The 10,441-nt window shown below is 39.5% G+C and overlaps 1 gene segment (V, D, J or C); it reads right to left on the reverse strand.

Moving 5' to 3' along the window:
• Positions 1–434: 434 nt before the first annotated feature.
• LOC690461 (Ig kappa chain V-VI region XRPC 24-like) lies at positions 435–1,026 on the reverse strand. The segment is given in 2 exon segments: positions 435–742; positions 901–1,026. Coding segments are annotated over 2 exon segments (402 nt in total).
• Positions 1,027–10,441: the final 9,415 nt, after the last annotated feature.

Consider the following 10,441-nt stretch of genomic DNA (forward strand, 5'->3'; position numbering starts at 1 on the left):
CTAATAAAAATCAGAAGACAGATTAGGATGGATACTACTTTTTGTAGGATAACAACAGCAGTGTACTTTGAGAAGGTGACCATCCTGAAGAAAATCACCTACCAAGAAGATCCTAAAGTCAATGAAAGTAGCAGATGCTAGATGTCAAGGTTCATGGGAACCAGTAGTAAAATATCAGGGGAGAAGTGCCTGCCACACTTGCTTTCAACAAACAGAATAAAAATTGAGAATAAATAGATACAGAGAAAGTAAATAATTTGAGAGCAACACTTGAGTACAGTGGAATATTATGGAGACACTTATCCAAAGACGCAAATGACACTGTAAAGCAGTACACCATGTTAGAATACTGCATCAAACCCTTGGCCACATTTTATCCCTAAGAGGAAGTAGCTGGGCCCTAAGGAGTTAGGAGGTTTTTGTTCAAGTCTGTATCACTGTGTGGGTGGATAATTCCACTGCTGGCAGTAATAAGTGGCAGCATCTTCAGCCTCCACGTTGTTGATTGTGAGAGAATAAGAGGTCCCAGACCCACTGCCACTGAAGCGATCTGGGACTCCAGAAGCCAGTGTGGATGTGGCATAAATCCAGGGTTTAGGGGAGGCGCCTGGCTTCTGCTGGTACCAGTGCATGTAACTTACACTGGAGCTGGCATGGCAGGTGATGGTGACCTTCTCACCCGGAGATGCAGCCATGGTTGTTGGAGACTGAGTGAGCACAATTTCTCCACTGGACACTGTGACTAGGAAAAGCAATATAGAGAGGAACTGGTTAGTAGACATAGAGATACAAAAGTAATTTCAATATTCAGAAGAAAGAAAAAGAAAACAGTTTAGACTCAAGTCCCTTAAGAAAGAATTTTGGCTCAATTCTGAGCTCAAACTCCCTGACCTCTGTTACCTGTGACACTGATAATCAGGAAGCTGAAAATCTGCACCCAACAATCCATAGTGTATTTGAGATTTGGTGTCTGGCTAACTACTGCTATTCTCATAGGAATATCTCTTTAAAACAACTATGAGAGGTTTGTGGTTTCTGAAAATGAATTATGCAAATAGCAAGATATAATCTGGGCTGTTCTTGGCTTATAAACATGTGTTCTGTTAACTAAGGCAACCCAGGTTTAATCAGGGCAATATCTACTTATTTCTAGTCACAATAATTCTAATGAAGTATATTTCAGTTTTTTCTTTCCTCCATTTTAGGAGGAAAAGCCCTGTTCTATAGTATTACTCATATATTTCTCTAAAGACAAGATTTATTTGATCCATTAAATGAGGGATGTTCATTTGAGTACTTTAAGGTATAATTCTCTCATAATAAAGGTGTATCAACAATGACTGTCTATAATGATCACAGAGCCATGGGCTATCTGCTGAGGAAAGCTGCTTACAGGGAGTGGAAACGGCTCAGGAGAAATAACTTTGTTGCAGTCAACAAAGATGAAAAAGGAGGTGAAGATCCGAGGACCATTTTAACATCAGACATGGAGATGTCAGAGTTTGAAGTTTGCCCAGCTGGTTGCCTGTCTTAATTCAGGCATTACAGTTAAATGATTAGATGGATATCAGTAGAGGCTTTGAACTATTAACAATGTTGTTACTGCTATAGAATATGGAACTTTGGAAGTTGGACGAAATGTCCTTTTTTTTAGTATAATAAGTTTAGATATGGCCTACATAGAAACATGTGCTTTAAAAAGCCTTTGGCGTCAGGGAGTAGAATGTGATGGTTTGCATATTCTTGGTCCAGGGCTGCATAATTAGAAGGTGTGGTCTTGTTGGAGAAAATGTGCCACTGTGGGGGTGGGCTTGAAGACCCTCCTCCTAGTTGCCTGAGGATGCTCAATTTGTTCCTGGCTTCCTTCCTGTGAAGATGTAACACTCAGCTCCTCCTGTACCATCCCTGCCTAGATTTGCATGCTCCCACCTTGAAGATAATGGATTGAACCTCTGAAACCATAAGCCAGCCCCATTAAATGTCCTTTATAACACTTGCATTGATTGTGGTGTCTCTTCACAGCAATAAAACCATAACTAAGCCAATAGAAAAAAAAAGATTTACTTCTCATTTCTCCCTTCATGAAAAACTTCCATTTTTATTAACAATCATGAAAAACAACCTAAAGACTATGTCAATAGGTAGACATATTGAGAGATACTGACCTCAGAATTGTTCAAGGAAATTTTTAAGTATGTCTTTATAAGCACAAAATTCTAACTAAATGGCTACTCTTCCTTCCAAATAATTCATGGTTTCATCTTTCATTGCACTTACTAGCTAGTTGCTAGTCTTGTTACTTCAGGATGAAAATCTTCCATAACTTTTTATGAATATGGGTTTTATATTTCACTAATTAAGGGTACTAAATCATCCTGGGTTTTATCCAAGACAAATAAGTTGCCATATTGGCCAATGATCCTCATTGTGGATAGAGAAAAGGATGCCTCCATTAATATCACGCTAAACCTGAAATTAATGTTGGATGCTGAGGAAACTTTGTAAAACAAAATAACATTTATGTCTCTGTTCTATTGAGGTAGAAGGATATATAATAGTTTTAAGATTTATTTATTGTATTTTGTGTTTATGAGTAGTTTGCCTGCATGAATATATGTACATAGCATACAGGTTTGATACGCAAGGGAGTCAGAAGTGTGCTTCAGATACCTGGATATTGGAATAATGAATGACTGTAGGCCATCATGTAAATATCATCAATTGGGTCCAGATCTTCTACAAAAGCAAGAAATACTCTTAAATGCTAAGTAATATCCTTATCCCTCAGAAATATCCAAGTTTAAATTCTTAATAAATCCATTTCTTCAAACAACCTTTAATATTATGATTATAATGACTGTTATCTGTTATCTGATGTAGCCAGAGATTGGAAATCTCCTTGGGTGCCAAGTGTATTCTTTTCTGTTTTTCAATTTTTTTTTTACTTCTTCACTTCTATCTGACTTACTGCACTCTCCTGTTCCCTCTGCCACAAACTTTCTACCAACACATTGACTTTTCCTCTGAGAGTGTGGGAACTCCACAGGTATCCAATTCATCCTAGTACTTCAAGACTCTGTGAGGCTAGGAAAGACAGGCCAGCTAGTAGAACATATCCTATGTGCAGGCAACAGTTTTTGGGACAGCCCCCCACTCCAGCAGAGGTTCCAACTTACATCTATCAAAATGACTAAGATTGAAACTCCAGAGATAGAACACACTGACGAGGATTTTGGCAAGAGAAATACTTCATTTGAGGTGGGAATTCAAACTTGTACAACCATTTTGGAAATCAATTTGGCATTTTCTCTGAAAACTTGGAACAGTTATACTGCAATAACCAGCTATACCACACCTGGGCATAAACCCAAAAGATGCTCCAACTTCTAACAAAGATGTTTAACTATATTCACAGCAACTTTATTTATAGTAGCTAGCAACTGGAAACACCCTAGATGTTCTTCAACTGATGAATGAATAAAGAAAATGTAAATGTACACAATGAAATACTATTCAGCTACTAAAAGCTAAGATATCATGAATTTTCCATGCAAATGGATGAAACTTGAAATATCATCCTTAATGAGGTAATGTATTTCTAAAACAACATGTATATTATGTACTTACTTATAAGCAAATATTAGCCATAAAATAAAGTTACTTATTACAGTCGACATATCAAAAGAAGCAAAACAATAAGGAAGGCCCAAACAAGGAAGATTGAATCTTAATTAGGATGGGGCATAAAATAGTCATAAGAGGCAGATGGAGGGAGAGATCTGGGACACAGGGGATAGAGAAGAGAATGGGCATACAGGATCTCTTATGAGGAAGGACAGAACACATGGCTAGATTGCCATGAAAATTAATTGAAACCTACAACTGGCAAGGGTGAAGGGGATGGGACATACCCAGGACTAGACAGAGGCATGGAAAAGGGAAGTGCCAAAAAATAAATGGGGGTGACATCAGCTGTGATTCACTACTTTGGGGATATGAAACTTGAAGAGCCCACATCCTTTAGCCAGACAGGAAACTCAGTGGAGAGATAGAGACACCTTCCCATCCACAAAAGTTTCAGTCCCTAATTTATCCTCTGTATTGGTAATGGAGTCACAGGGGAGGGAGCAGAGACTGAGGGGATGGCCAACCAAAAACTGGGCAAACATCAGACACATCCCATGGAAAAATTTCAATACTTAACACTACTGATGATATTCTGCTATGCTTACAGACAGGGAAATGCTGTCCTCTGACAGGCTCCACCAAGCAGCTGACTCGGACAAATACAGACATCTGACATCCACAGCTAAATAGTAGATGGAAGTCAGGAACTCTTATGAAATGATAATATGAGGGAGGATTGTAGGCCTGAAGAGCATAAGACCTCTACAGGAAGACCAACAGATTCAACTAACCCGGACTCTTGAAGTTCTGAGTTTGAACCACCAACCAAAGAACATTAAAAAGACTAGACTTGGGCCAGTTCATATGCAGCTGATTTGTAGCTTGTACTTCATGTAGGTCCTGAACCACTTCTTATTTTCTTTTTTTTCTTTTTTTCTCTTTTTTTCTTTTCTTTTTTTTCTTTTCTTTTCTTTTCTTTTGTTTTTCTTTTTTTTTATTAACTTGAGTATTTCTTATTTACATTTCGAGTGTTATTCCCTTTCCCGGTTTCCGGGCAAACATCCCCCTAATCCCTCCCCCTCCCCATCTCTTTGGGTGTTCCCCTCCCCATGCTCCCCGAATTGCTGCTCTCCCCCCAAAAATCTAGTTCACTGGGGGTTCAGCCTTAGCAGGACCCAGGTCTTCCCCTTCCACTGGTGCTCTTACTAGGATATTCATTGCTACCTATGAGGTCAGAGTCCAGGGTCAGTCCATGTATAGACTTTAGGTAGTGGCTTAGTCCCTGGAAGCTCTGGTTGCTTGGCATTGTTGTTCATAAGGGGTCTCGAGCCCCTTCGAGCTCTTCCAGTTCTTTCTCTGATTCCTTCAACGGGGGTCCTATTCTCAGTTCAGTGGTTTGCTGCTGGCATTCGCCTCTGTATTTGCTGTATTCTGGCTGTGTCTCTTAGGAGCGATCTACATCCAGCTCCTGTCTGCCTGCACTTCTTTGCTTCATCCATCTTGTCTAATTGGATGGCTGTATATGTATGGGCCATATGTGGGGCAGGCTCTGAATGGGTGTTCCTTCTGTGTCTGTTTTAATCTTTGCCTCTCTATTCCCTGCCAAGGGTATTCTTGTTCCCCTTTTAAAGAAGGAGTGAAGCATTCACATTTTGATCATCGATCTTGAGTTTCATTTGTCCTAGGCATCTAGGGTAATTCAAGCATTTGGGCTAATAGCCACTTAGCAATGAGTACATACCATGTGTGTTTTTCTGTGATTGGGTTGCCTCACTCAGGATGATATTTTCCAGTTCCAACCACTTGCCTACGAATTTCATAAAGTCATTGTTTTTGATAGCTGAGTAATATTCCATTGTGTAGATGTACCACATTTTCTGTATCCATTCGTCTGTTGAAGGGCATCTGGGTTTTTTCCAGCTTCTGGCTATTATAAATAAGGCTGCTATGAACATCGTGGAGCACATGTCTTTGTTATATGTTGGGGCATCTTTTGTGTATATGCCCAAGAGAGGTATAGCTGGATCCTCAGGCAGTTCAATGTCCAGTTTTCTGAGTAACCTCCACACTGGTTTCCAGAATGGTTGTACCAGTCTGCAATCCGACCAACAATGGAGGAGTGTTCCTCTTTCTCCACATCCTTGCCAGCATCTGCTGTCACCTGAGTTTTTGATCTTAGCCATTCTCACTAGTTTGAGGTGAAATCTCAGGGTTGTTTTGATTTGCATTTCCCTTATGACTAAAGATGTTGAACGTTTCTTTAGGTGTTTCTCAGCCATTCGGCATTCCTCAGCTGTGAATTCTTTGTTTAGCTCTGAGCCCCATTTTTTCCCCTCCCCACCCTCCCCCCATTGTCCCCCTCCCCCCAACAGTCTAGTTCACTGGGGGTTCAGTCTTAGCAGGACCCAGGGCTTCCCCTTCCACTGGTACTCTTACTAGGATATTCATTGCTACCTATGAGGTCAGAGTCCAGGGTCAGTCCATGTATAGTCTTTAGGTAGTGGCTTAGTCCCTGGAAGCTCTGGTTGCTTGGCATTGTTGTTCATAAGGGGTCTCGAGCCCCTTCGAGCTCTTCCAGTTCTTTCTCTGATTCCTTCAACGGGGGTCCTATTCTCAGTTCAGTGGTTTGCTGCTGGCATTCGCCTCTGTATTTGCTGTATTCTGGCTGTGTCTCTTAGGAGCGATCTATATCCAGCTCCTGTCTGCCTGCACTTCTTTGCTTCATCCATCTTGTCTAATTGGATGGCTGTATATGCATGGGCCACATGTGGGGCAGACTCTGAATGGGTGTTCCTTCAGTCTCTGTTTTAATCTTTGCCTCTCTCTTCCCTGCCAAGGGTATTCTTGTTCCCCTTTTAAAGAAGGAGTGAAGCATTCACATTTTGATCATCCGTCTTGAGTTTCATTTGTTCTAGGCATTTAGGGTAATTCAAGCATTTGGGCTAATAGCCACTTATCAGTGAGTGCATACCATGTATGTCTTTCTGTGTTTGGGTTAGCTCACTCAGGATGATATTTTCCAGTTCCAGCCATTTGCCTACGAATTTCATAAAGTCGTTGTTTTTGATAGCTGAGTAATATTCCATTGTGTAGATGTACCACATTTTCTGTATCCATTCCTCTGTTGAAGGGCATCTGGGTTCTTTCCAGCTTCTGGCTATTATAAATAAGGCTGCAATGAACATAGTGGAGCACGTGTCTTTTTTATATGTTGGGGCATCTTTTGGGTATATGCCCAAGAGAGGTATAGCTGGATCCTCAGGCAGTTCAATGTCCAATTTTCTGAGGATCCTCCAGACTGATTTCCAGAATGGTTGTAACAGTTTGCAATCCCACCAACAATGGAGGAGTGTTCCTCTTTCTCCACATCCTCGCCAGCATCTGTTGTCCCCTGAGTTTTTGATCTTAGCCATTCTCACTGGTGTGAGGTGAAATCTCAGGGTTGTTTTGATTTGCATTTCCCTTATGACTAAAGATGTTGAACATTTCTTTAGGTGTTTCTCAGCCATTCGGCATTCCTCAGCTGTGAATTCTTTGTTTAGCTCTGAGCCCCATTTTTTAATAGGGTTATTTGTTTCCCTGTGGTCTAACTTCTTGAGTTCTTTATATATTTTGGATATAAGGCCTCTATCTGTTGTAGGATTGGTAAAGATCTTTTCCCAATCTGTTGGTTGCCGTTTTGTCCTAACCACAGTGTCCTTTGCCTTACAGAAGCTTTCTGAGCCCCATTTTTTTTTTTTGGATTTTTTTTTTTGGTTTTTTTTTTTTTTCAGAGCTGGGGACCGAACCCAGGGCCTTGTGCTTCCTAGGTAAGCGCTCTACCACTGAGCTAAATCCCCAGCCCCCTGAGCCCCATTTTTAATAGGGTTATTTGTCTCCCTGCGGTCTAACTTCTTGAGTTCTTTGTATATTTTGGATATAAGGCCTCTATCTGTTGTAGGATTGGTAAAGATCTTTTCCCAGTCTGTTGGTTGCTGTTTTGTCCTAACCACAGTGTCCTTTGCCTTACAGAAGCTTTGCAGTTTTATGAGATCCCGTTTGTCGATTCTTGATCTTAGAGCATAAGCCATTGGTGTTTTGTTCAGGAAATTGTTTCAGTGCTTATGTTTTCAAGACTCTTCCCCACTTTTTCTTCTATTATATTGAGTGTATCTGGTTTGATGTGGAGGTCCTTCATCCACTTGGATTTTAGCTTTGTACAGGGCTATAAAAATTTATCGATTTGCATTCTTCTACATGCTGACCTCAGGTTGAACAAGTACCATTGGTTGAAAATACTATCTTTATTCCATTGGATGGTTTTTGCTCATTTGTTAAAGATCAAGAGACCATATGTGTGTGAGTTCATTTTTGGGTATTCAGTTCTATTCCACTGATCTATCTGCTTGTTTTTTTTTTTTTGTACCAAAAACTTAGAGTTTTTATCACTATTGCTCTGCAATATTGCTTGAGGTCAGAGATGGTGATTCCCCCATAAGTTCTTTTATTGTTGAGAATAGCTTTAGCTATCCTGGATTTTTTGTTATTCCAAATGATTTTTCAAATTGTTCTTTCTAATGCTATAAAGAATTGAATTGGAATTTTGATGGGGATTGCATTGAATCTGTAGATTGCTTTTGGTAAAAAGCCCATTTTACTATAATAATCCTGCCAATCCATGAGCACAGAGCTCTTTCCATCTTCTGAGATCTTCGTCAATTTCTTACTTCAGAAACTTAAAGTTCTTGTCATACAAGTATTTCACTTGTGTGGTTAGCATCAAACCAAGGTATTTTATGTTATCTGTGACTATTGTGAAGAGTGTTGTTTCCCTAATTTCTTTCTCAGCTTGTATATCCTTTAAGTAGAGAAAGGCTATTGGTTTGTTTCAGTTAATTTTATATCGAGCCACTTTGCTGGAGTTGTTTATCAGGCTTACTAGTTTTCTGGTGTAACTTTTGTGGTCACTTAAGTATGCTACCATATAATCTGCAAGTAATTATATTTTGACTTCTTCCTTTCCAATTTGTATCCCTTTGACCTCCTTTTGCTATCTGATTGCTCTGACTAGGACTTTGAAAACTATATTGAATAAGTAGGAAGAGAGTGGGCAGCCATGTCTAGTCCCTGATTTTAGTGGGATTGCTTCAATTTCTCTCCATTTAGTTTGATGTTAGCTATTGGTTGCTGTATATGGCTTTTACTTTGTTTAGGTATGGGCCTTCAATTCCTGTTCTTTGCAGTACTTTTATCATGAGGGGGTATTGATTCTTGTCAAATGGTTTGTCAGCATCTATTAACAGGATCCTGTGGTTTTTATCTTTGAGTTTGTTTATATAGTGGATTACATTGATGGATTTTCGTATATTGAACCATCCCTGCATACCTGGGATGAAGCCTACTTGATCATGATGAATGATTGTTTTGATGTGTACTTGGATTTAGTTTGCAAGAAATTTATTTGAGTATTTCCATGTCAATCTTTACAAGGTAAATTAGTCTGATGTACCCTTTCTTTGTTGGGTCTTTGTGTGGCTTAGGTTTTAAGAGTAATTATGGCTTTACAGAAAGAATTTGGTAGTGCTCTGTTTGTTTCTATTTTGTGGAATAGTTTGGACAGCCTTTGTATGAGGCCTTTTATGATCGTCTGATATACTTCTGCAGTGAACCTATCTACTCCTGGGCTCTTTTTGGTTGGGAGACTTTAATGACTGTTTCTATTCCTTCAGGAGTTATGGGGTTTCTTGATAGTTTTTTATTCCTGATTTAACTTCAGAACCTGCTATTTGTCTAGTAAATTGTCCATTTACTCCAGATTTCCCAGTTTTGTCAAATATAGGCTTTTGTACGAGAATCTGATGATGTTTTGAATTTCCTCAGATCTTATTGTTGTGTCTCCCCTTTCATTTCTTATTTTGTTAATTTGGACACACTCTCTGTGCCCTCTGCTTAGTCTGGCTAAGGGTGTATCTATCTTGTTGAATTTCTCAAAGAACCAGCTCTTGGCTTTGTTGATTCTTTGTATAGTCCTTTTTTCTACTTGGTTGATTTCAACCCTGGGTTTGATTATTTCTTGCCTTCTACTCCTATTAAAAAAGGAGTATAGAGCAAAATGATGAATTCTCAATCAGAGGAATATCAAATGTTTGAGAAGCACCTAAAGAAATAGGTTATCAGGGAAATGCAAATCAAAAATTCCCTGAGATTCTACCTCACCCCAGGCAGGATGGCTAAGATAAAATCTTAGGTGACAACAGATGCTGAGAAGGACATGGAGAAAGAGGAAGACTCCTCCATTGTTGGTGGGATTGAAAGCTGGTACACACACTCTGGAATTCAGTCTGGCAGTTCCTCATAAAATTGGCCATAGTACTACCTGAGGACCCAGTTATACCAATACTGAACATATACCCAAAAGATACTCCAAAATATAACAAGACCCATGCGCCACTATGTTCATAGCAGCCTTATTTATAATAGCCAGGAGCTCAAGAAAACCCAGATGTTCCTCAACAGAGGAAGGGATAGAGAAATGTGGTATATTTACACAATGGATTACTACTCAACTATTAAAAGCAATGACTTCATGAAATACATAGACAAATGGATGGAACTAGAAAATATCATTCTAAGTAAGGTAATCCTATCATAGAAAAAGACACACATGAAATGCACTTACTGATAAGTGGATATTCATCCAAAAGCTCAGATTACCACTGATATTATCTACAGACCACATGAAGCTGAAGAAGGACTGCCAAAGTGTGGATGCTTCAGTCCTTCCTTGAAAGATGAACAAAATATATTCATAGGAGGAAAATGGAGACATAGTTTG

Source organism: Rattus norvegicus, chromosome 4 (genome assembly GCF_036323735.1).
Source record: "Rattus norvegicus strain BN/NHsdMcwi chromosome 4, GRCr8, whole genome shotgun sequence".
Classification (NCBI taxonomy): domain Eukaryota; kingdom Metazoa; phylum Chordata; class Mammalia; order Rodentia; family Muridae; genus Rattus; species Rattus norvegicus.